The sequence below is a fragment of the Nerophis ophidion genome, linkage group LG17, assembly GCF_033978795.1.
Source record: "Nerophis ophidion isolate RoL-2023_Sa linkage group LG17, RoL_Noph_v1.0, whole genome shotgun sequence".
NCBI lineage: Eukaryota > Metazoa > Chordata > Actinopteri > Syngnathiformes > Syngnathidae > Nerophis > Nerophis ophidion.
In genome coordinates, this window is record NC_084627.1 from 46773496 (window position 1) to 46800786 (window position 27291).

A 27291-nucleotide genomic window follows, 5' to 3' on the forward strand; every position below is an offset into this window, starting at 1 on the left:
TCCTTTGCTCAAATTAATGGGGAAATCGTCGCTTTCTCGATCCGAATCGCTCTCGCTGCTGGTGGCCATGATTGTAAACAATGTTCAGATGTGAGGAGCTCCACAACCCGTGACGTCACGCGCACATCGTCTGCTACTTCTGGTACAGGCAAGGCTTTGTTATTAGCGACCAAAAGTTGCGAACTTTATTGTCGATGTTCTCTATTAAATCAGCAAAAATATGGTAATATTGCGAAATGATCCATAGAATGGACCTGCTGTCCCCGTTTAAATAAGAAAATCTCATTTCAGTAGGCCTTGAACTGAGACTCTCTCCGCACGAAATCCTGCAAACTCACTTGATGCTGATGGCGAACCTCTCCGCTTCAGCCGTCCTCTCTCTGATGAGGTAGGTGCCGCTACTGTGGGATTTTAAGAGGTTGTCAGCCTGCTGGCGCTCCATGTTCCCTGCAAACCTATAAAACAGGAGCGGGGTGTGAATGCGGATAGGAAATAATTGTGTGGAACGGCCATGACGGCTCCTGAACCTCACATAACCGCAGTGAGGGGCCTGTTGTACTTTAGCACTTTCGTGTTTTCCGATGCTTTTGAAGGAGAGACGGGAGTACGTCGTGAATGAAAGCAGGCTCAGGCGATTCATTGACTAATGAGGCGGATTTTGCATGGAAACCTTTTTTTGGCTGCGGGGAAAATAATGAAACATGGAGTTTTGACTTGTGAACATCAATGAAATCCATTAAAAAGATGACACTTGAAATGTAAAAAGGCCACATTTATCCAGGCAGTGGTTATAATAGTCCTCTTCCCGCACACTGCAAAAAATTAAATCTAAGATTGAATATCTCAAATAAGGCTGATATTTGTTTATTTTCTGTCTGATAAGATACTGCTAAACAGATTTGATGTTAGAGCGGGGGTCGGTAGCCTTTTTGACTGAGAGAGTCATGGAGGCCAAATATTTTAAAGTATATTTCCGTGAGAGCCATATCATATTTTTACAACTGTCAGGTTGAAACACTGATGACATCTATTAAACTATTTTGTATAGTTCAAGACTCACAGTCATTTGAAAACACTCCACATCATAATGGCAGCTACACTTTCCTATCTTAAAGATCTAAGAAAATGATTAGGGAATGTCCGGTGGGCCAGATTGAAAAACTTAACGGGCCGCATTTCTCCCTGGCACTCATCCAGGGTGGACGCTCCCCTTTCCTCTCCCTTATCTCTCCTGCTTGCTTCTTTGTTTTGTCTTGTCTTAACTCTCTTGTTGCCTCTTTTTTGCACTGCTCTCCAAATCTAAAAAATGGAACTATATAACTGGCCTCAACAAAATTGACAAGATCTTGGGTTTGGGGGAACCTGCTGTCGTGACGAAGCGGTTATTGCCGGACACAGGACAGACTCTTGGGAGAAGAAGGAGTGCGGCGTGCCTGGCGACCCTTTTCTGTCGAGGACGTGAAGATATCTACCTATTCGGACATCTGCTGATTGGAGTAAGCGTTGCTCTGGTTTGTCCGCAAATTGGAAGTTGCTGGCAGTCTTCAAAGTACCCCAAAGCTGCCACAAATGATTGGAGGATGCGGGAAGAACTGTGGATTACATCGGACTGTCTACCCCGCACGTTTGAGGACCAGTCATAGACAATTTAGAGTGAAAAGCAAATTTTATTTTCACTCGCATACAAATCATTCTAACTTGGATGGTTTCCCTGGCTTCGAGACTCTCCCGAAGGACAGCGCAGCGAAGACACAACAAACTCCCTTCTTGTCTCTCATGGACACACACCTGTTGTTGACTTTGGACGACATGGCACAATATATCGAGGCCGTGGAACAGACACACATAAAAAAAATAAACGCCACACATACACACCCCTGTCCCCCAACCCAACGCCCTCGACGCAAATCCCGTGGGGGTGATGAATGGATGGTCAGCGCCTGAGAGCTGCGACCTACCACCATGACCTTGAACTACCTACCCTCTGTAGCTAGATATCTCGAGATGTATGTTGTAATATGTATATGTGCTTTGTTATGGGGTTTTTTTCTCACTCTGAACTGGGACCCCCTTAGAAGCCCAGTCTGGATTCTATTTTTTTACCCATCCTTCCCCAGTGTTTACCTTTTTCACATCTTTTACTGGGTGTTCTTGTTTTGTAACCCTGTGCACTGTTTGTTTGTCTAATCTTGAACAGGTTTGTGCTGAAACCAATTTTCGTTGTACTTGTGCAATGACAATAAAGACCTATCCTATCCTATCCTATCCTATCCTATCCTATTTGGCCCCCCGGCCTCAATTTGCCCAGGTCTAGACTAAAGTCAACATACCGTGCCCGGTCAGCTAGGACAAGCTGGTAGAAAACAAACAAAGTCAAGGGTCCTACCAAGGATATCCGTAGTAGTCTGCATCCCTCGATGACTGCCGGCTGGATAACGACTGGAAGGGCTGTCACAAACAGAACACAATCTCACAATAGTCATTTTGAATAGAACAAAATAAGAGTTGCTGGGCATGGTTGACTTACCTTTGGGTCTAAGTACGGTTTAACGCAGGAACTGGGGAAGAAGCCACTTTTTTGTGTTTGTAGTAACCTTCCCTGAAAGACAAATATTGCTGTCTTAATGTTTTGAGTAAGAACAATTAACGACCTAATTCATCAGATTTGATACATATTGCCTATGACATTTGTCATATTCAAGTTACGTTGTTTCAGTAAACATATATTTTATGCTTTATAGAAATATAACAATAAATATATGGTGGTACATCTGTTTTCGAATGCCCCACTTTTCATATGATTCGGTTTTCTACGGAACGTTCGCTCTGTTTTTATCGTACAGCCCAAACGTCACAAGCTATGCAGTTTGCCCGTGTATCCGTCACAAAGTCTTGTCTTGGTTTTTTCTGTCTTGTGATTTGCATGTTTTATTTTGTTTCATCTTGTGTCACCAGTCTGACATCATCCCTGACCCCTTGATTGTTTCCACCTGTTTCCCATTACCCTCATGTTCCATATAAGCTCATGCCTCCCCTTATTCTGTGTCAGATCGTCTCGATCTTTCGTTACAGTCTTGAGTCCATGTTCATGTTCATGTTGGTGTCCATGCCTTGCCTCTTCCCACGTCTACTTCCTTGGAACGAAGAATCCCATGCTGTAGTTTAGAATTTCACTTTTTCTCCTCCTTAGAGCAACCTTTGTTAATCTAGCCTTTGTTCAATCAAATTGGTGATTTTTGATTTTTTAGAAATACCTTTTCTTCCTCAAAGTTTTTGAGTGTTTTTTGTTTATCTTTATTAGAGTAGAAATATTTATAGCCAGTTTTGTTCTTCCTCCTGTTGGAGCGTTTTATGTTATATTTTTCATAGATACGACACTAATTATAGTTTGTCTTTTTGTTAGTATTTTCTTCATTTTTAGGAGTGATTTTCGGTTAATCCCTTTTTGGGACTTTTTCCGCTGACAGTTTTGTTTATTCATTAAATGTGTATTAATCTGGCTCTGGAGGTTTAAGAGTTTTTCAAAATAAAAGCTTTATTAGAACCTCATTTCTGCATCTGAGTCCACTCCTTATTCCAAACCTGACAGTATCATTCGGAGAAATTGAGAGCCCAAACGACTTTGTGTAGAACGGATGGTGGTTTTTTTCAAAGTTGGGACGACATAGACTGATTCCATCCTGGGAATTATTTATAATGTGTGTGTTTGTGTGTGTGTGTGTGTTCTTGTATTCCTAGCCTTCTTGAGACATCAACAAGGAAAAAATCTGTCAATATGAGGACCGGTGAACAAGATAGGACATAAATCATAGTCCCAATAACATTGCATCTAATAGAGGATGTCTCATTTGCACCCCCTGGTGGTGAAATCTATCAAAATAAGGGTGGTACCAAAAAGGAGGGATTTTTCAAATTGACTGTGTCGGTTTTAAAAGTGCTCCACCTCTGGTCAACATATGAAATAACAAGTATGAGTAAAAAAAATTAACTGCACCCCCTCTGGCCAACATATGTAATGAAAAGTGTGTGTAAGACATACTGTAATAACTTAAAGTAAATAATGAAGATTTAAAAACTGATTAAAAAAATAAATAACTAAAAGCTTACTTTTTTCATATTTGCATAGTTTGTATATATTATTAATGTTGTAAATACAAATCGTTATATATCTAGAAAGGGTGGTCCTAAAGAGGTAGGCACTTTTTTTTGTATGTGGGATATGAGCCAAGGATGTCGTTGTGGCTTGTGCAGCCCTCTGAGACACTCATGATTTAGGGCTATATACGAAAACTTTGATTGATTGATTTATATATTTTATTTGTCCGTAGAAAAACACACAGAATGATGAACACAATTTTTTGTCCGTCTCTTCTATTGGTGTTGGGAGCATGGATCAAGCACTGCGGAACTCCTAGTGTTGGGTAGATAGGCTTTGGGACAGTCTCTGTGCATTTGTTTTACTATTTACGGCTGCAAAATAAACCAGTGTGGGGCCAAAGGAAGTTGTGAGTGTCAGCACTTTGATTACGAAGGTGAGTAGTAGCAAAGTACAAAGGTGTCCATTTCATCATCTATTATTATTCTCTATAAAAATTAGTTTTGGGACTGGAATTGAAACACTAAATGGTCCCTAGTGAGTGAATGTTGTCTGTCTACCTGTGTTGGCCCTGTGATGAGGTGGCGACTTGTCCAGGGTGTACACCGCCTCCCGCCCAATTTTAGCTGAGATAGGCACCAGCACCCCCCGCGACTCCAAAGGGAATAAGCGGTAGAAAATGGCTGGATGGATGAACCTGTCTCTGTGCATTTGTTTTACTATTTACGGCTGCAAAATAACCCAGTGTGGGGCCAAAGGAAGTTGTGAGTGTCAGCACTTTTATTATGAAGGTGAGTAGTAGCAAAGTACAAAGGTGTCCATCTTATCATCTATTACTATTCTCTATATAAATTAGTTTTGGGACTGGAATTGAAACACTAAATGGTCCCTTGTGTGTGAATGTGAGTGCGAATGTTGTCTGTTTATCTGTGTTGGCCCTGTGATGAGGTGGCGACTTGTCCAGGGTGTACACCACCTTCCGCCCGAATGCAACTAATATAGAATCCAGCACCCCCGTGACCCTGAACGGTAACAAGCGGTAGAAAATTAAATGCACGGATGGACCTGTCTCGGTGCATTTGTTTTACTATTTACGGCTGCAAAATAACCCAGTGTGGGGCCAAAGGAAGTTGTGAGTGTCAGCACTGTGATAAAAAGGTGAGTAGTAGCAAAGTACAAAAGGTGTCCATCTTATCATCTATTATTATTCTCTATAAAAATTAGTTTTGGGACTGGAATTGAAACACTAAATGGTCCCTAGTGTGTGAATGTGAGTGTGAATGTTGTCTGTCTATCTGTGTTGGCCCTGTGCTGAGGTGGCGACTTGTCCAGGGTGTACCCCGCCTTCCGCCCGATTTTAGCCGAGATAGGCACCAGCACCCCCCGCGACCCCAAAGGGAATAAGCGGTAGAACATGGTTGGATGAATGAACCTGTCTGTGTGCATTTGTTTTATTATTTACGGCTGCAAAATAACCCAGTGTGGGGCCAAAGGAAGTTGTGAGTGTCAGCACTTTGATTACGAAGGTGAGTAGTAGCAAAGTACAAAGGTGGCCATCTTATCATTTATTACTATTCTCTATAAAAAAATAGTTTTGGGACTGGAATTGAAACACTAAATGGTCCCTAGTGTGTGAATGTGAGTGTAAATGTTGTCTGTTTATCTGTGTTGGCCCTGTGATGAGGTGGCGACTTGTCCAGGGTGTACACCACCTTCCGCCCGAATGCAACTAATATAGAATCCAGCACCCCCGTGACCCTGAACGGTAACAAGCGGTAGAAAATTAAATGCACGGATGGACCTGTCTCGGTGCATTTGTTTTACTATTTACGGCTGCAAAATAACCCAGTGTGGGGCCAAAGGAAGTTGTGAGTGTCAGCACTGTGATAAAAAGGTGAGTAGTAGCAAAGTACAAAAGGTGTCCATCTTATCATCTATTATTATTCTCTATAAAAATTAGTTTTGGGACTGGAATTGAAACACTAAATGGTCCCTAGTGTGTGAATGTGAGTGTGAATGTTGTCTGTCTATCTGTGTTGGCCCTGTGCTGAGGTGGCGACTTGTCCAGGGTGTACCCCGCCTTCCGCCCGATTTTAGCCGAGATAGGCACCAGCACCCCCCGCGACTCCAAAGGGAATAAGCGGTAGAAAATGGATGGATGGATGAACCTGTCTGTGTGCATTTGTTTTACTACTTACGGCTGCAAAATAACCCAGTGTGGGGCCAAAGGAAGTTGTGAGTGTCAGCACTTTCATTACGAAGGTGAGTAGTAGCAAAGTACAAAAGGTGGCCATCTTATCATTTATTACTATTCTTTATAAACATTTGTTTTGGGACTGGAATTGAAACATTAAATGGTCCCTAGTGTGTGAATGTTGTCTGTCTATCTGTGTTGGCCCTGTGATGAGGTGGCGACTTGGCCAGGGGTGTACCCCGCCTTCCGCCCGATTGTAGCTGAAATAAGCACCAGACCCCAGAGGGGATAAGCGGTAAAAAAATGGATGGATGGATTAGTGATGATTATCACCTCCCACCATGACGTGTCAGGGTCTCCTTTCAGCAGCTCAATATAGTCTCCTGTTTGAAAGGAGAGAGGCATCTTTCCTGGCGGTGTCGGTGTGCCGTGGTAGTTTCTCACTGCTACCATCTTGGGACCTGCACACCAAACATGCACTCGTGTTTTCATGTTCAGAATAAAGCATTCACAAAAACACATTGCTGGATGTATGAGTTGGGAAATTGTGTTAGATGTAAATATAAACGGAATACAATGATTTGCAAATCCTTTTCAACCCATATTCAGTTGAATATGCTACAAAGACAAGATATTTGATGTTCAAACTAATAAACTTAATTTTTTTTTTGCAAATGGCTGCAACACGTGCCAAAGTAGTTGGGAAAGGGCATGTTCACCACTGTGTTACATCACCTTTTCTTTTAACAACACTCAATAAACGTTTGGGAACTGAGGAAAATAATTGTTGAAGCTTTGAAAGTGGAATTCTTTCCCATTCTTGTTTTACGTAGAGCTTCAGTCCTTCAACAGTCCGGGGTCTCCGCTGTCGTATTTTACGCTTCATAATGCGCCACACATTTTTGATGGGAGACAGGTCTGGACTACAGGCGGGCCAGTAGAGTACCCTCACTATTTTTTTGAAAGCCACGCTGTTGTAACATGTGCTGAATGTGGCTTGGCGTTGTCTTGCTGAAATAAGCAGGGGCGTCCATGAAAAAGACGGCGCTTAGATGGCAGCATATGTTGTTCCAAAACCTGTATGTACCTTTCAGCATTAATGGTGCCTTCACAGATGTGTAAGTTACCCATGCCTTGGGCACTAATGCACCCCCATACCATCACAGATGCTGGCTTTTCAACTTTGCGTCGATAACAGTCTGGATGATTCGCTTCCTCTTTGGTCCAGATGACAGGACGTCGAATATTTCCAAAAACAATTTGAAATGTGGACTCATCAGACCACACTACACTTTTCCACTTTGCATCAGTCCATCTTATATGATCTCGGGCCCAGAGAAGCCGGCGGCGTTTCTGAATGTTGTTGACAAATGGCTTTCGCTTTGCATAGTAGAGCTTTAACTTGCACTTACAGATGTAGTGAAGAACTGTATTTAGTGACAGTGGTTTTCTGAAGTGTTCCTGAGCCAATGTGGTGATATCCTTTAGAGATTGATGTCGGTTTTTCATACAGTGCCGTTTTGCGGGATCGAAGGTCACGGTCATTCAATGTTGGTTTCCGGCCATGCCGCTTACGTGGAGTGATTTCTCCAGATTCTCTGAACCTTTTGATGATATTATGGACCGTAGATGTTGAAATCCCTAAATTTCTTGCAATTGCACTTTGAGAAAGGTTGTTCTTAAACTGTTTGACTATTTGCTCACGCAGTTGTGGACAAAGGGGTGTACCTCGCCCCATCCTTTCTTGTGAAAGACTGAGCATTTTTTGGGAAGCTGTTTTTATACCCAATCATGGCACCCACCTGTTCCCAATTAGCCTGCACACCTGTGGGATGTTCCAAATAAGTGTTTGATGAGCATTCCTCAACTTTATCAGTATTTATAGCCACTTTTCCCAACTTCTTTGTCACGTGTTGCTGGCATCAAATTCTAAAGTTAATGATTATTTGCCCCAAAAAAATGTTTATGAGTTTGAACATCAAATATGTTGTCTTTGTAGCATATTCAACTGAATATGGGTTGAAAATGATTTGCAAATCATTGTATTCCGTTTATATTTACATCTAACACAACATCCCAACTCATATGGAAACAGGGTTTGTAGCTTTGAAAATGAGCGTCCGACCTCTCATGTTTGGTGAGGCTTTTTTGCAAATTCTTGAGGTCACAAAATCCCATTTGAGTCCACACAGTTCCACAGGTTGAAAAAAGAAGGCAAAGAAAGCAAATAATAATTAACTTAGAATTTCATGGCTGCAACACGTGCCAAAGTAGTTGGGAAAGGGCATGTTCGCCACTGTGTTACATCACCTTTTCTTTTAACAACACGCAATACACGTTTGGGAACTGAGGAAACTAATTGTTGAAGCTTTGAAAGTGGAATTCTTTCCCATTCTTGTTTTATGTAGAGCTTCAATCGTTCAACAGTCCGGGGTCTCCGCTGTCGTATTTTACGCTTCATAATGCGCCACACATTTTCGACTGCAGGCGGGCCAGGAAAGTACCCGCACTCTTTCTTTTCAAAGCCACGCTGTTGTAACACGTGCTGAATGTGGACTCGTCAGACCACAGAACACTTTTCCACTTTGCATCAGTCCATCTTAGATGATGTCGGGCGCAAAGAAGCCGGCGGCGTTTCTGGATGTTGTTGATAAATGGCTTTTGCTTTGCATAGTTAAGCTTTAACTTGCAATTTGAAATGTGGACTCGTCAAACCACAGAACACTTTGTTCCAAATAAGTGTTTAACTTTATCAGTATTTATCGCCACCTTTCCCAATTTTTTTGTCACGTGTTGCTGGCATCAAATTCTAAAGTTAATGATTATTTGGAAAAAAAAACATTTTTTTATCAGTTTAAACATCAAATTTGTAGCATATTCAACTGAATATGGGTTGAAAAGGATTTGCAAATCATTGTATTCCGTTTATGTTTACATCTAACACAATTTCCCAACTCATATGGAAACGGGGTTTTTATTTTGTCAGTTTTCCTTGTAAACATAAAATCAATTCTATCCTGCATGCTTGAATATGAGGGAAAATAGGAGGTCAGAAACTGAGCTCATCAGGTTGCGTTAGGGGAAGGGAGCAGTTTTTTCCACTAGATGGCAGCAGAGAGCTGTGCTGTGTTGTGAAATAGAAACTTCCTACTGTATGCAATCATACTGAAGAAGGATTTCGAATTACCTGAAGACATGCCAGGTTCCTGGAGATGAGGAGCAAATAGAGCATCATTAGGATGATTCCAGGTGGTGATTAATGTGGATGATTGCAAATGCACAAAATACTCACCAAGTCATGGGGATCTGGAACGAGACATGAGAGATTGAGACAGTCAGAAACAGCTCATTTAATGTGTTGTTTTTTTGTTTGCACAAGAAGTAAAACATGGCACATTGCTACCTCAACTTAAGGGTGTTCTATGATGAGAGCTGTCTCTCAAATAATTGTTACAGTCGTGGTCAAAAGTCAACATAGACTTGTAAAAAACGTAATGTCATGACTGACTTGAGTTTCAAATCATTTCTACAAATCTTTTTTTTGTGATAGAGTGATTGGAGCACATACTTGTTGGTCAAAAAAAACAAAAACATTAATTTGCATTTTATTCGTAGATTTTTTTTTAACTAAAATGTGCAAAAAATATGGTAAATTGCAATAATTTCACCTAAAATGTAGTGTATATTACTGTAAATGGAAAAAGAGTACTTCTGTTTTTATGGTAAAAAAAATATATATTAAAAAAAAAAAAAGGCACCTCAAATGCCTGATTTTTACTGTAAAATGCACTTATGTTGTTTTACGGTGAATGAAAAAAAAATGCAATTTTACAGTACAATTTGGGCACCTGAGCTGCCAGTTTTTTTTTTCTTTTTTTGGGGGGGGGGGGGGTTGTGAAGTGAAGTGAATTATATTTATATAGCGCTTTTCTCTAGTGACTCAAAGCGCTTTTACATAGTGAAACCCAATATCTAAGTTACATTTAAACCAGTGTGGGTGGCACTGGGAGCAGGTGGGTAAAGTGTCTTGCCCAAGGACACAACGGCAGTGACTAGGACGGCGGAAGCTGGGATCGAACCTGCAACCCTCAAGTTGCTGGCATGGCCGCTCTACCAACCGAGCCATGGGTTCCGCATATCAACTGTACATTTTTCGGTATATTACTGTAAAAGCCAAAATGGCACCACACTTTATTACAGTAACAAAAGTATTGTTCTAATTTAGAGAAAAATGCTGTAAAAACCACAGTAAATGTCACAATTTTACAATGAAATCTATTGCTACTTTTACATTGCAGAATTTGATGCATAACTTGCTTTTTTTTTTGCATAATTTTTGCATAATTAGACAATACTTAAGTCAACAAAATCTGCAAGGAGTACACATATTTTTTGCTCCCAAAATAGAAAGAAAAAATACATTTAGTGAGAAAAGTTACAATAATTTATTGATGCATATTATTTCCAAGCTTTCGAGGGCCAAATAAAATAAAGTGGCGGGCCCTGAGCTGCCAGTTTTTGTTTGTTTTTGTGACCGCAAATCAATTGTACATTTTTTGGTATATTACTGTAAAATCCAAAATGGCACCGCACTTTAATACAGTAAAAAAAAGTATTGTTTTTTGTTTTCATTTAGAGAAAAATGCTGTAAAAACCACAGTAAATGTCACAATTTTACCATGAAATCTATTGCTACTTTTACATTGATGCATAACTTGCTTTGAAATAATCATTATTAGTATTTATTTCTATTTAAAAAATCGGTTTGAATGTTGGATCATATATTTTTGCATAATTATACACAATTTAAGTTAACATAATCTGCAATCAGTACAAATTGATAATATATTTTTGCATAATTAGACAATATTTAAGTCAACAAAATCTACAAAGATAGTATAAATATTTTTTTCTCCCAAAATAGAAAGAAAAAATGCATTTAGTGAGAAAAGTTACAATACTTTATTGATGCATATTAATTCCAGGCTTTCGAGGGCCAAATAAAACAAAGTGGCGGGCCCTAAGCTGCCAAATTTTGTTTGTTTTTTGACCGCAAATCAACTGTACATTTTTCGGTATATTACTGTAAAAGCCAAAATGCCACCACACTTTATTACAGTAAAAAAAGTATTGTTTTTTTGTTTTCATTTAGAGAAAAATGCTGTAAAAACCACAGTAAATGTCACAATTTTACCATGAGATCTATTGCTACTTTTACATTGATGCATAACTTGCTTTGAAATAATCATTATTAGTATTTATTTCTATTTAAAAAATCGGTTTGAATGTTGGATCATATATTTTTGCATAATTATACACAATTTAAGTTAACATAATCTGCAATCAGTACAAATTGATAATATATTTTTGCATAATTAGACAATATTTAAGTCAACAAAATCTACAAAGATAGTATAAATATTTTTTTCTCCCAAAATAGAAAGAAAAAATGCATTTAGTGAGAAAAGTTACAATACTTTATTGATGCATATTAATTCCAGGCTTTCGAGGGCCAAATAAAACAAAGTGGCGGGCCCTAAGCTGCCAAATTTTGTTTGTTTTTTGACCGCAAATCAACTGTACATTTTTCGGTATATTACTGTAAAAGCCAAAATGCCACCACACTTTATTACAGTAAAAAAAGTATTGTTTTTTTGTTTTCATTTAGAGAAAAATGCTGTAAAAAACACAGTAAATGTCACAATTTTACCATGAAATCTATTGCTACTTTTACATTGATGCATAACTTGCTTTGAAATCATTATTTGTAGTACTTTATTTCTGTTTAAAGATCGGTTTGAATGTTGGATCATATATTTTTGCATAATTAGACACAATTTAAGTTAACATAATCTGCAATTAGTACAAATTAATAGTATATTTTTGCATAATTAGACAATATTTAAGTCAACAAAATCTGCAAGGAGTACAAATATTTTTATTCTCCCAAAATAGAAAGAAAAAATACATTTAGTGAGAAAAGTTACAATATTTTATTGATGCATATTATCTCCAGGCTTTCGAGGGCCGAATAAAATAAAGTGGGGGGCCCTAAGCTGCCAGTTTTTGTTTGTTTTTGTGACCGCAAATCAACTGTACTTTTTTTGGTATATTACTGTAAAATCCAAAATGGCACCACACTTTATTACAGTAAAAAAAAGTATTGTTTTTTTTATTCATTTAGAGAAAAATGCTGTAAAAACCACAGTAAATGTCACAATTTTACCATGAAATCTATTGCTACTTTTACATTGCACAATTTGATGCATAACTTGCTTTGAAATCATTATTATTAGTATTATATTTCTATTTAAAAAACAGTTTGAATGTTGGATCATATATTTTTGCATAATTAGACACAATTTAAGTTAACATAATCTGCAATGAGTACAAATTGATAATATATTTTCGCATAATTAGACAATATTTAAAGGCCTACTGAAAGCCACTACTAGCGACCACGCAGTCTGATAGTTTATATATCAATGATGAAATATTAACATTGCAACACATGCCAATACGGCCTTTTTAGTTTACTAAATTACAATTTTAAATTTCGCGTTGAAGTATGCTGCTAAAACGTCGCGGTATGATGACGTCACGCATTGTAGAGGACATTTTGGTCTAGCACCGTTCACAGCTATAAATCGTCTGTTTTTATCGCATAATTCCACAGTATCCTGGACATCTGAGTTGCTGAATCTTTTGCAATTTGTTCAATGAATAATGGAGACGTCAAAGAAGAAAGCTGTCGGTGGGAAGCGGTGTATTGCGGCCGCCTTTAGCAACACAAACACAGCCGGTGTTTCATTGTTTACATTCCTGAAAGATGACGGTGAAGCTTTACTATGGAACAGAGATGTCAAGCGAACACGGTTGGATTTGGATTGGACCACACACACACAAAGTACAGTGTATTATGCAGCGATCATCTCAAAAGATCGTGTTTCGAAGAGGGCCCCTTGCGAAGGGCAGAGATGGGCATCGCCACCACCCGTCGACTGGTGCTGAAGAAAGGTCCGGGGCCAACAGGTACGACCATATAATCTCACTAAAACACTAGTAACACAATAAGCAGATAAGGGATATTTCTAAATTATCCTACTAAATGTGTCTAATAACATCTGAATCACTCCCACTGTATAGTCTTTTTTTTCTTTTTTCTAGTCCTTCACTCTCACTTTCCTCATCCACGAATCTTTCATCGTCGCTTTCTCGGTCTGAATCGCTCTTGCTGCTGGTGGCCATGACTGTAAACAATGTTCAGATGTGAGGAGCTCCATTGGATTGGACCCCACAGACGAAGTACAGTGTATTATGCAGCGATCATTTTGAAAGATGGTGTTTCGAAGGGGGTCCCTCGCGAAGGGCAGAGATGGGCATCGCCACCACCCGTCGACTGGTGCTGAAGAAAGGTGCGGGGCCGACCTTCAGGTTGTACAGGTACGACCATATAATCTCACTAAAACACTAGTAACACAATAAGCAGATAAGGGATTTTTCTAAATTATCCTACTAAATGTGTCTAATAACATCTGAATCAGTCCCAATGTATGGTCTTTTTTTTCTTTTTTCTAGTCCTTCACTCTCACTTTCCTCATCCATAAATCTTTCATCCTCGCTCAAATTAATGGGGAAATTGTCGCTTTCTCGGTCCGAATCGCTCTTGCTGCTGGTGGCCATGATTGTAAACAATGTTCAGATGTGAGGAGCTCCACAACCCGTGATGTCACGCGCACATCGTCTGCTACTTCCGGTACAGGCAAGACTTTTTTTATTAGCGACCAAAAGTTGCGAACTTTATCGTGGATGTTCTCTACTAAATCCTTTCAGCAAAAATATGGCAATATGGCGAAATGATCAAGTATGACACATAGAATGGACCTGCTATCCCCGTTTAAATAAGAACATCTCATTAAGTCAACAAAATCTGCAAGGAGTACAAACATTTTTTTGGTCCCAAAATAGAAAGAAAAAATATTTTTAGTGAGAAAAGTTACTTTACTTTATTGATGCATATTATTTCCAGGCTTTCGAGGGTCAAATAAAATAAAGTGGCGCGCCACATTTTGAGTTTGACACCTGTGCTTCAGCGTTTCAAAGCTGTAATGATTGAAAACCAGGCTACATTTTCCAAGTCTTGCCTCGATATGTCACGTGTGCTTTTATGAAAGTGAGTCGGGTTTATCCGATGTGCTGTAATGTGATGTCAAGTAAGAAGAGTAACGTACTGATCCTGCAGATGGTGATCACCTCCAGACACTCTTTGTGTGCTCCTGTCCCGCACCGAGAACAGAAGTAACCCTGATAGAAGATTCCCCTGCAGAATACACACAAAGAAATGATGAGTCTTCGAATATACAAGTCGTGGTCAAAAGTGTGGAGAGGCGGAGCACGCTGTAGCCCGGCCCAAGATGGCGGGGCAAGGAGCCGGAGGATGCGACCGAGCGGAGAGGTGGGGCGATCAAATTCAGGTGCGTGAATCGTGCACCTGTACACAATCAGTGAATCTCCTCCCGTTGTATAAAGAGGCAGCAGCAAAGAGGTTGAGGCAGAAGGAGTCGGAGAACCTGCAGCAGCGGATGAGGAACGGAAGCGAGACAGAGCAAGACGCGGCCGACTAAAGAGTGGGCCGGAGGAGCGAGAATTGGGAGCGACTACGGCGCAAAAGACTTCCTGTTATTGAAAAATAAACAAGAGTCAAACCAGCTCGATCATGTCCTTCCTGAGTGGTCCATGGAACCCGCACGACGACGGCTTAAGTCGTTCACATTTGGCCCCACTTTGGGCGCCAAATGTGAACGACTTAAGACATGATCAAGCAGGTTTGAAAGAAGTCTAAATGTGCCTTCAATGACAGGAAGTATTTCGCGCCGTAGTCGCTCCCACTGCTCGCTCCTCAGGCTCGCTCTTTAGTCGGCCGCGTCTTGCTCTCTCTCGCTTCCGTTCTCATCCACTGCTGCAGGTTCTCCGACTCCTTCTGGCTCACCTTCCTCTGCTGCTGCCTCTTTATACAGCGAGAGGAGATTTACTGATTGTGTACAGGTGCGTGATCCACTCACCTGAACTCGATCGCTGTCGCCACCCCCCGCCTCTCCGCTCGTTCGCATCCTCCGCCTCCTTGCCGCCATCTTGGGCCGGGCTCCAGCATGCCCTGCCCCTCCGTCGGACCGTCGGCTCCGCCTCTCCACAACTTGTAAAGGACATCATGTCATGGCTGTCTTGAGTCTCCAATCATTTCTACAACTCTTATTTTATTGTGATTGGAGCACATACATGTTGGTCACACAAAAACATTCATGAAGTTTGATTCTTTTATGAATTTATTATGGCTCTACTGAAAATGTGAGCAAATTTGCTGGGTCAAAAGTATACGTACAGCAATGTTAATATTTGGTTACATGTCCCTTGGGAAGTATCACTGAAATAAGGCACTTTTGGTAGCAATTCCACAAGCTTCTAGTTGAATTTTTGACCACTCCTCTTGACAAAATTGGTGCAGTTCAGCTAAATTTGTTGGTTTTCTGACATGGACTTGTTTCTTCAGCATTGGTTTAAGTCAGGACTTTGGGAAGGCCATTCTAAAACCTTAATTCTAGCCCGATTTAGCCATTCCTTTACCACTTTTGACCTGTGTTTGGGGTCATTGTGCTGTTGGAACACCCAACTGCGCCCAAGACCCAACTTCCTGGCTGATTATTTTAGGTTGTCCTGAAGAATTTGGAGGTAATCCTCTGTGGAGAGGCGGAGTCAGCAGTCCGACAGCGAGGCAGGGCACGCCGTAGCCCGGCCCAAGATGGCGGCGAGGAGGCGTGGCCGGCAGTCCGACAGCGAGGCAGGGCACGCCGTAGCCTAGCCCAAGATGGCGGCAAGGAAGCGTGGCCGGCGAGCGAGCGACGCAATCAAGCTCAGGTGCGTGGATCGCGCACCTGTGGACAATTGAGTAATCCTCTCGCATTGTATAAAAGGGCGACAGCCATGAACGTCGGGGAGAGAGGCGGAGAGACGAGAAGGAGCCAGAGGGAAGCGGATGTGGAGAGAGAGAGAAGTGAAGTGAATTATATTTATATAGCGCTTTTTCTCTAGTGACTCAAGGAGCTTTACATAGTGAAACCCAATATCTAATTTTTACATTCAAACCAGTGTGCGTGGAACGGGGAGCAGGTGGGTAAAGTGTCTTGCCCAAGGCAGTGACTAGGATGGCGGAAGCGGGGATCGAACCTGCAACCTTCAAGTTGATGGCACGGCCACTCTAACAACAGAGGTAAACCATCCACCTGACTGTGAGCGCGAGAGAGGCGACGACGCCCGAAGCAGAAACGCAAATGGAAGAGCAGCCTTTACTGAAAAATAAAGAAGTCTAAACGTGCCTGCCGCGATGCCCTTCCTTGACGGTCCTTGGAACCCGCACGACGGCTTGAGAAGTCTGTCAGATCCTCCTTTTTCATTGTCCCATTTACTCTCTGTAAAGCACCAGTTCCATTCGCAGCATAACAGGCCCAGAGCATAATACTACCACCACCATGTTTGACGGTAGGGATGGTGTGCATGGGTTTAAAGGCTTCACCTTTTCTCCTCGAAAAATATTGCTGGGTATTGAGGCCAAACAGCTCAAATTGTGTTTAATCTGACTGATTGATTGAAACTTTTATTAGTAGATTGCGCAGTTCAGTACATATTCCGTACAATTGACCACTAGATGGTCAGTTTTTCGGTGTCCGGGTTAATCAATTCATGGTACAAATATACACTATCAGCATAATACAGTCATCACACAAGTTATACATTTAATTTTTTACATTATTTACATCACATGGACAAAGATAAGACCTTCTGGAGGAAAGTTCTGTGGTCAAATGAAAGAAAAATTGAGCTGTTGACATTCTTTACAAGTGTATGTAAACTTTTGACCGCGACTTTATGGAACTGTGACCGCAATATTGGCAAGGAAAAAATGCACAATTTCGGAATATAATGCTGCAGAATTAGCATTACTCACATGTTAATTTTGAATAATAAGGGCCATAGATGATGACAGGTAATTAGCACGCAGCAGGAAGTGAGAACGCTGGTCCGAGTCTTTTCCCCTGGTTGGGGAATGAGGTCATGCCAGCCATGAAATGTGTGGGTCAATACCCAAAGTGCAGTTGGTGAGACAGAGGCGGACGGTTTGGACGGTTTTTCACAGGACACAGTTCTGGTCTTGTTTTTGCAGTAGTTGATTGAAGTAAAGTCTGAATGTCATTAAAACAGTTAGCTCCATCTTTTGACACTTCTTCCACTCCCGTCCTTGCACGCTACACCGCTACAACAAAGATGACGGAGAAAAGACGGCGTCGAAGGTGAGCCACGTGAATAAGACCGCCCACAAAACGGCGCATCCTGAAGGGACCGACAGAAAGCGACTTGAAGATGATCTGTAAAACATCATCCATGCAACATTTTGACCAAAGAACCACCATTACATGTTATGTAGACCACATGGAAGTGTTTTAAATTTAGAAGAAAAAAATCATAACATGACCCCTTTATTGCGCCTTTTGTTTGAAAAAAGACCTGCTCATCGGCAGTGTGCCTTTTGATCCGGTGCGCCCTATATTATGTATATTGTAGCATCCCGGAAGAGTTAGTGCTGCAAGGGGTTCTGGTTATTTGTTCTTTTGTGTTTATGTTGTGTTACGGTGCGGATGTTCTCCCAAAATGTGTTTGTCATTCTTGTTTGGTGTGGGTTCACAGTGTGGCGCATATTTGTAACAGTGGTAAAGTTATTTATACGGCCACCTTCAGTGTGACCTGAATGGCTGTTAACCAAGTATGCCTTGCATTGGGCCGGCACGCAAAGGCAGTGCCTTTAAGGTTCATTGGCACTCAATACTTCTCTCTACGTCCGTGTACCACTCCGTACAGTTTTAAAAAGTCATACATTTTACTTTTTGAAAACCGAAAATTTCCGATATAACATTTTAAAGCATTTATTGGCCGGTAATATCAGCAGTCCGATTTTATCGGACATCTCAACTTTTTCACCCCTCAAAAGTGGACAAAATATTAACTGTACAATTTCGAATGAAACCAAACTGACTACAGGAGTTAAGGTATCCGTGGCTTATGGTTAGATAGTATTGCGTATTTTTTGACTTTTCGTTCCTTTTTAATGATCAGATTCTCGGATTGATGTTACCAGTGATGAAAAACAACCCCTTAAGGTGAAATATGATGATGAAGACGAATAGTAGACATCATGTTAGAATAATTGTTTCTAAGTTATCAGAAAAAACTGATCGTGAGAAGCAAAAGCTGTCTTTGGAACCTGCCAAGAATAAGGCTCGTAAAACTCCACTGTGTAGGGAAGCAAAATGAAGGTGTTCTGCTTCTTTCATGTATTGTAATCAAACAGAAAGATATTGTTTGATGCAAGGACTACAAAAGCAAAGAGGAAGCAGGACCAAACCCCCCTCCATGCGACTTCCTTTTTCAACTGTTTTACGAACGTCTTTTTGAACTGTTTTACTAACCTCTTTTTGAACTCGTTTGCGACCTTTTCTTTTGAACCGTTCCGTAACCAAAGGCAACGCTGTTTACGACCCACTTCCCTTCGGAAGCAGCTGTGGTCATGTGGTCAGGGAAAGTCGAATAAAGGAGGAGTGGTGAATTAGTGAAGTGAATTATATTTATATAGCGCTTTTCTCTATCGACTCAAAGCGCTTTACATAGTGAAACCCAATATCTAATGTCAAGAGTGCAGAGCATGATTGTGATGTCGCCAGCCTGTCTGCCTGGCAACTACAGGCTTAAATAGTGATGATGTGATTAACAACAGGACTGCCGGCCACGCCTCTTCGCGGGCATCTTGGGGCGGGCTACGGTGTGCCCTGCCTCGCTGTCGGACTGCCGGCTCCGCCTCTCCACAGTCATCTTACCTTCTCTTCGCTCTCCTGGTTCTATCTAGGGGTGAAGTGAATTATATTTATATAGCGCTTTTCTCTATCGACTCAAAGCGCTTTACATAGTGAAACCCAATATCTAAGTTACATTTAAAGCAGTGTGGGTGGCACTGGGAGCAGGTGGGTAAAGTGTCTTGCCCAAGGACACAACGGCAGTGACTAGGATGGCGGAAGCGGGAATCGAACCTGCAACCCTCAAGTTGCTGGCACGGCCGCTCTACCAACCGAGCTATGCCCGAGTTGTTCAATCTTTCACCAGGGTACAGCGTACAGGCGACTCTCCTCAATTGAGCCAATTTGAATTCTGTCTCTGTTTAATTCTTTGCTTCTTGTCTTGTTTCATAAATGTCATCAGTGTTTGAACCTGACCCATCACTTGAAAGGCAACGGTTACAAATGTCAGTGTCGGTTCTCGTTACCTCAGCAGCATCTTGCAAGCTCGACAGTTGGTGTTCTTATCGAATGTGTGCATTTGGAAGTTATGCTGGTTGGCGGTGGCTCTCTCAGGTTTGATGTTGGACCTGCGAGACGAAGGACATACGGTAGAAGAACACGCAAGAGAGGCTGATTCGTGCAGTCAACTAAACTCACATGGCCATTTCAAACTGTTCCATCCATTTCCTCTTGGTTTCTTCCGTTTTACAGAAGAACTGGAAGCCCTGCTTCCCTTGCAGGTGGATCAGGTAGAAGCCATAAGACCACTATGGGAGGAGGGGGAAACACCAGCAAGCAGCAGATAGTCGTGAGATAAGTCGATGCAATGACAAGATGAGACAAAAAAACATGATCTGAAATCAGACTAAATGCTTTCACGAGGTCCACTTATTTCAGAACTCAATGATGCTCGACATGCATGAAAGCCATTATGGCTAAAAGCTGCATGCAGTAGACACATGACCCCCCCCCCCAAAAACAACTACCCATCATAAAAGAGGATGAGGTAAATGAAAGTGTCACTTGAGCTTACCATTTTTCCACTTGACTGGTAAGCATGCAAAAAGAAAGACACCATAAAAACAGGCCGTTACACATGCGACATGGACAGAGGCATGCGACTTGAAAACAAAAAAAGCCATGTTATATTTTTAGGAATCCTAAATGACCGTTTTTTTTTTTTTCCAAGCATGAATGAGCACAAAGCATTACTTTTTAATTTCTACAAATGGAGTCGCCATCAGCCTTTTTGACGATTGTTCTCATAATTACAGCAGATGTTGATATAATTCCTGTTTTTGATCACCCTACCTTTTTCATGTCTCTGTTGTTCATGGGGTCATCGGACATTTTGTAAGACTGCAGTTCGATAATCTCTTTGAGCTCGTAGCTATAACCTTTCCTCTTGCAGACGATTACAACTTTATCAAACAGGAATATATACCTGGAGATACAAACACACACACACACACGTCGTTATTACAAACCTCGTTTCCATATGAGTTGAGAAATTATGTTAAATGTAAATATAAACAGAATACAATGATTTGCAGATCCTTTTCAACCCATATTCAGTTGAATATGCTACAAAGACAAAATATTTGATGTTCAAACTTTATTTATTTTTTTGCAAATAACAATTAACTTAAAATTTCATGGCTGCAACACGTGCCAAAGTAGTTGGGAAAGGGCATGTTCACCACTGTGTTACATCACCTTTTCTTTAAAAAACACTCAATAAACCTTTGGAAACTGAGGAAACTTATTGTTGAAGCTTTGAAAGTGGAATTCTTTCCCATTTTTGTTTTATGTAGAGCTTCAGTCGTTCAACAGTCTCTGCTGTCGTATTTTGCGCTTCAAAATGCGCTACACATTTTCCATGAGAGACAGGTCTGGACTGCAGGCGGGCCAGGAAAGCACCTGCACTCTTTTTTTTACGAAGCCACGCTGTTGTAACACGTGCTGAATGTGGCATGGCATTGTGTCGCTGAAATAAGCAGGGGCGTCCATGAAAAGGACAGCGTTTAGATGGCAGCATATGTTGTTCCAGAAACCAGTATGTACCTTTCAGCATTAATGGTGCCTTCACAGATGTGTAAGTTACCCATGCCTTGGGCACTAATGCACCCCCATACCATCACAGATGCTGGCTTTTGAACTTTGCGTCGATAACAGTCTGGATGGTTCGCTTCCCCTTTGGTCCGGATGACAGGATGTCGAATATTTCCAAAAACAATTTGAAATATGGACTCATCAGACCACAGAACACTTTTCCACTTTTGCATCAGTCCATCTTAGATGATCTCGGGCCCAGTGACAGTGTTTTTCTGAAGTGTTCCTCAGCCCATGTGGTGATATCCTTCAGAGATTGATGTCGGTTTTTGATACAGTGCCGTCTGAGGGATCGAAGGTCACGGTCATTCAATGTTGGTTTCCGGCCATGCCGCTTACGTGGAGTGATTTCTCCAGATTCTCTGAATCTTTTGATGATATTATGGAGCGTAGATGTTGAAATCCCTAAATTTCTTGCAATTGCACTTTGAGAAACGTTGTTCTTAAACTGTTTGACTATTTGCTCACGCAGTTGTGTACAAAGGGGTGTACCTCGCCCCATCCTTTCTTGTGAAAGACTGAGCATTTTTTGGGAAGCTGTTTTTATACCCAATCATGGCACCCACCTGTTCCCAATTAGCCTGCACACCTGTGGGATGTTCCAAATAAGTGTTTGATGAGCATTCCTCAACTTTATCAGTATTTATTGCCACCTTTCCCAACTTCTTTGTCACGTGTTGCTGGGATCAAACTCTAAAGTTAATGATTATTTGCAAAAAAAACATCAAATATGTTGTCTTTGTAGCATATTCAACTGAATATGGGTTGAAAAGGATTTGCCAATCATTGTATTCTGTTTATATTTACATCTAACACAATTTCCCAACTGGTATTTATTTACATTCATTTTGTTCCTTTCTGCAGAAAGTCAGCAGACTCACCGGTCCTGTTTAGTACGATTGACGATGGAGCAAACCTTCAGCTCTCCGTCTATCTTTGGCCTCCCGTACTCCTCCAGCTTCACCTGCTGCTGAGGTCACACAGACAGCTGGGGTCAATTCACTGATTGCTATAACTAACGAGGGCTCATAAATAATTCAGCTGCACCCGAGGCTCACAGAGAATCCAAATAGACACAGAATACATGATGGCATCCTCGCTCGGATACACCTCCACCTTCCGGTGATTGCAAAAGCCTATGGAGTAACGCATGGGTGTCAAACTCTGGCTCGCGGGGCAAATCCGGCCCGCCGTGTAATTTAATTTGGCCCTTGAGGCAATATCAATTTAGCCAGTGTTATACAGCCGCTGTAACACCGCATTCACCGCTAATACTCATACTTGCCAACCATCCTAATTTTCCCGGTAGACTCCCGAAGTTCAGTGCCCCTCCCGAAAATCTCCCGGGGCAACCATTCTCCCGAATTTCTACCTGGACGTGGGGGGCGTGCATTTAAGGCACTGCCTTTAGCGTTCTCTACAACCTGTCGTCACGTCCGCTTTTCCTCCATACTAACAGTGTGTCACATAATATTTGTGGCTTTTACACACACACACACGCACAAGTGAATGCAAAGCATACTTGGTCAACAGCCATACAGGTCACACTGAGGGTGGCCGTATAAACAACTTTAACACTGTTACAAATATGCGCCACACTGTGAACCCACATCAAATAAGAATGACAAACACATTTCGGTTGAACATCAGCACCGTAACACAACAGAACAAATACTCAGAAAATCCCTTGCAGCACTAACTCTTCCGGGAAACTTCCAGCAAACTGACCGAGAATTAACGTTTGATTCATGCATTTTCTCTTGAATGTTTGGTTCATTCATTATTGTTATTTTATTTCCAAATGTATTATTAGCCTGTGGGAAAAATTTTATATTTACCTCAGAAGATTGCAAATAGAAAAAAAGGCATAACATTTTTATTTAAATTTTATTTGACATGCCATTGATATTTTTTTAAATTACTATTATTATTATTTGAAACTGGATTTTGCATGTCACTTAAGTTATATAAGCCTTGCTTGTTCAATATTTAATGCAAAACTTGTTTGGGTCCCTATTAAAAGGTTAATTTGTTCAGCCTTGGCCCGCCGCTTTGTTCCGTTTAAAATTTTGGCCCACTCTGTATTTGAGTTTGACTCCCCTGGAGTAACGGATATAAAATAAACACACAATGGAACCTGGTCTTTCCTTTTTAATCCGTTCCAAAAGGTGTGTGGTTTTGGTTTGACTCCGGAACTGCCTGTGGATGTTCTCAATCATCCAGGTCATTGTTTTCCAATGTTGGGAAAGTAACGCGTGTCTGTGTTTGCTAACAAGACATCATGGCGGAGCCAAAGAAACGAAAATTTGAGTTCGATGCAAGTTGTGGCTTGGATCAACGATACTATCTACTGCCCATCCATCCATCCATTTCCCACCGTTTATTCCCTTCTGGGTCACGGGGGGCGCTGGAGTCTATCTCAGCAACAATCGGGCGGAAGGCGGGGTACACCCTGGACAAGTCGCCATCTCATCTCAGGGCCAACACAGATAGACAGACAACATTCACACTCACATTCACAAATTAGGGACCAAGCCGGAGTACCAGGAGGGAACCCACGCAGTCACGGGGAGAACATGCAAACTCCACACAGAAAGATCCCGAGCCCCGGATTGAATCCAGGACTACTCAGGACCTTCGTATTGTTTGGCAGAACCACTAATCCAGGGGTCGGGAACCTTTTTGGCAGAGAGAGCCATGAAAGCCAAATATTTCAAAAATGTATTTCCGTGAGAGCCATATCATATTTTTTAACACTGAATACAACTAAATGTGTGCATTTTTAAGTAAGACTAACATATTTAGAGTATAATAAGTCTCTTATTATTTTTAATAACATTGTTATTCTGAAACTAACCAATAATAAATAAAATGTGTAATCTGTTGATCACGTTTTTGTTTGGCCATGTGCTGTTTGCCTTTTGGACTCTTTAAGTTCCTGTTTTTTTCCACTCCCTTGTCTGGTTTCCTTGGTTACTCATTTTGTCCACCTGTCTCTGGTGGACAAAATGCCCGCTCACCTGCGTCCCAAGCACTAATCGGAGGCAGTATTTAAGCTTGTCTTTGCCAGTCAGTCGCCCTGGCGTCAATGTGATCTTTTCTTGCTCTGTGCTGACTTGTTTCATGCCTTGCTCTAGTTTCGTGCTTCATGCCATGCCAAGTAAGTTTTGATTCATGTTCATAGTCTGTTTATGCGTTAGCTTTGTTCCTTAGCCCAAGTTGTGCCTCCACTGTGAGCGATTTTTGTTTGTATCTTTTTTTAGTTTAAATCAAATCATGTTTTTAGCTAAATGCCATGTCCCGAGTAGTCCGTCTGCCTTCCCGGGAGAACGACCCCGCAGCAAGCTGCAACCCCCCCATCGTGACATAAAATACTTCTTACCATTAATGCGACTTCTTGAACAGGTGCGGTAGAAAAAGGATGGATGGATTTAAATGCATGAGAATGTTTTATGTTTTGCACGTTATTTTTAGCACTGTGATTACCAGCGAAATTATTCATAATTATCGCGTTAAGCAATGTCAGCTAAGATTTATCCGAGAGCCAGAAGCAGTCATCAAAAGAGCCACATCTGGCTCTAGAGCCATAGGTTCCCTACCCCTGTACTAACCCCTCTGCAACCAAAACAGCAATTCAAATCTGCTCAAAAGCAACATTCTTGGACTAAGCTGGTAAAGAGAGACAGACTTCACCTCCAACACCATCTAAGCAACAGTGGCTGGATTTTAACGGAGGGACTACTAGCCAGGACAAATTCGTACTACCGTAGTCAGAGATACAAGTATTACTATTGAGTTTGGACCGCAAAAGGAAACCCCTTAGCAGACATATTATCTGGCGTTTTGTTTTGCAATAAAATGCAAGACCAACTTTTCTAACCTTCTGGTACCTGGTGATGTGTGTTTGAGATCTGCATAAGTCCTGAAAATGTCCGCGCTACACACAAAACGACGCATTCTGAAACGACTTTGCGAAATGTTGAGCAAAGGACCGGCGTTACGTGTCATGCAGACCCCAGGGAAGTGTTTTAAATCATAATCTGACCCCTTTATTATCAACCCAAAAACTACACGAGTCATGATCAAGTGCGAATACTTACGAGATTTTCTATAGAACTTTGGAATTCGCTAATTTTCTTCAGTGTCTCGTTGTCCCGCTTGACCTCGTTGATGTACATGGCCAAGTCCTAATGCGGAAAGAGAAAGCCAGCAGGTCAATGTCGAGGCATGGTGATGTAAATGTTCATTTCTCCAAAACTCACCTGCATGGCTTCTAGCGCTTCCTTTAGTTGTTGTCTCTCTGGTCGGTCGGTGGAGTGACTCAGAAGTTCCTATGAGGAGAGACCTTGTATTATTCCATTGTTGTTCAGTCTACCTAAAAACCTTTTGAGATCTGATAAGTCAAACTGGTTTTCATTGACGGATGGCTGCCATCAGAGGGCCACATGTTTTTGATTGATTGATTGAATGATTGATTGAAACTTCTATTAGTAGATTGCACACAGTACATATTCCGTACAATCGACCACAAAATGGTAACACCCGAAAATACGTTTTTGAACTTATGTCATGTTTTGTGGTCACGTTCTGTTTGGTTTTGGACTCATTGTGCACTTATTTGTGTCACCATGACAACTCATTAGTTTTCACCTGTCATGTCACGCACCTGATTCACTTGGACTCATGGTTGTTGTTGATTTTCTAATCTAATTATGGCCCCCATGGAAAGCTCTAACATGCTCTTAGCATTACACAAATGTGTAAGTTATATTTTCGGTGCTTCTCTTCGGATGTTAAAGGTCATATTTGTTTTGTTTATTCATGAAAGTTGTTGGCCAAATTTGAGCACTCGGACTTCAAACGAAAACATCAAACGTGACATTTTGACTCACCAAAGCACTATTTAAGCCTGCAGTTGACAGGCAGTCAGCCTGGCGATATCAACCTCTATACCAGGGGTCACCAACCTTTTTGAAACCAAGAGCTACGTCTTGGGTACTGATTAATGCGAAGGGCTACCAGTTTGATACACACTTAAAAAAATTGCCAGAAATAGCCAATTTGCTGAATTTCCCTTTAATAAATAAATCTATATATATATAAAAAATGGGTATTTCTGTCTGTCATTCCGTCGTACATTTTTTTTTCCTTTTACGGAAGGTTTTTTGCAGAGAACAAATGATGAGAAAAACACCTAATAGAACGGTTTAAAAGAGGAGAAAACACGAAAAAAAATACAAATTTAATTTCGAAACATAGTTTCTCTTCAATTTCAACTCTTTAAAATTCCAAATTCAACACTTTTATTAATAAATTGCACAGTACAGTACATGTTCCGTACAATCGACCACTTGTTTATGTCATGTTTTGTGGTCACGTTCTGTTTGGTTTTGAACTCATTGTGCACTTATTTTTGTCACCATGACAACTCATTAGTTTTCACCTGTCATGTCACGCACCTGATTCATTTGGACTCATGCACCTGTTAATCAACAAAGCACTATTTAAGCCTGCAGTTGCCAGGCAGTCAGCCCGGCGAAATCACCCTCTACACTAGGGGTCACCAACCTTTTTGAAACCAAGAGCTACGTCTTGGGTACTGATTAATGCGAAGGGCTACCAGTTTGATACACACTTAAATAAATTGCCAGAAATAGCCAATTTGCTCAATTTCCCTTTAATAAATAAATCTATATATATAAGAAAAAATGGGTATTTCTGTCTGTCATTCCGTCGAACATTTTTTTTTCCTTTTACGGAAGGTTTATTGTAGAGAACAAATGATGAAAAAAACACCTAATTGAACGGTTTAAAAGAGGAGAAAACACGAAAAAAAGAAAATTTTATTTTGAAACGTAGTGTATCTTCAATTTCAACTCTTTAAAATTCAAAATTCAACCGAAAAAAACGGAGAAAAACTAGCTAATTTGAATCTCTTTGAAAAAAAATTAAAAAAATATTTATGGAACATCATTCGTAATTTTTCCTGATTAAAATTAATTTTAGAATTT

General features: G+C 41.0%; 1 protein-coding gene across 1 annotated transcript in view; it reads right to left on the minus strand.

Annotated features, from left to right (window-relative positions):
• vav2 (vav 2 guanine nucleotide exchange factor) overlaps positions 1 to 27291 on the minus strand; it is a 519520-nt gene that overhangs the window by 26412 nt on the left and 465817 nt on the right. Inside the window, exons 13-26 of the mRNA XM_061877071.1 lie at positions 25543 to 25611; positions 25381 to 25467; positions 22162 to 22250; positions 20480 to 20612; positions 20202 to 20216; positions 19826 to 19935; positions 19654 to 19755; positions 14522 to 14610; positions 9583 to 9596; positions 9478 to 9496; positions 6624 to 6751; positions 2528 to 2599; positions 2387 to 2448; positions 339 to 455 (exon numbers count right to left, since the gene is read on the minus strand). Coding sequence (XP_061733055.1) covers positions 339 to 455; positions 2387 to 2448; positions 2528 to 2599; positions 6624 to 6751; positions 9478 to 9496; positions 9583 to 9596; positions 14522 to 14610; positions 19654 to 19755; positions 19826 to 19935; positions 20202 to 20216; positions 20480 to 20612; positions 22162 to 22250; positions 25381 to 25467; positions 25543 to 25611 — 1106 coding nt within the window. The remainder of the gene's footprint in view (positions 1 to 338; positions 456 to 2386; positions 2449 to 2527; positions 2600 to 6623; positions 6752 to 9477; positions 9497 to 9582; positions 9597 to 14521; positions 14611 to 19653; positions 19756 to 19825; positions 19936 to 20201; positions 20217 to 20479; positions 20613 to 22161; positions 22251 to 25380; positions 25468 to 25542; positions 25612 to 27291) is intronic.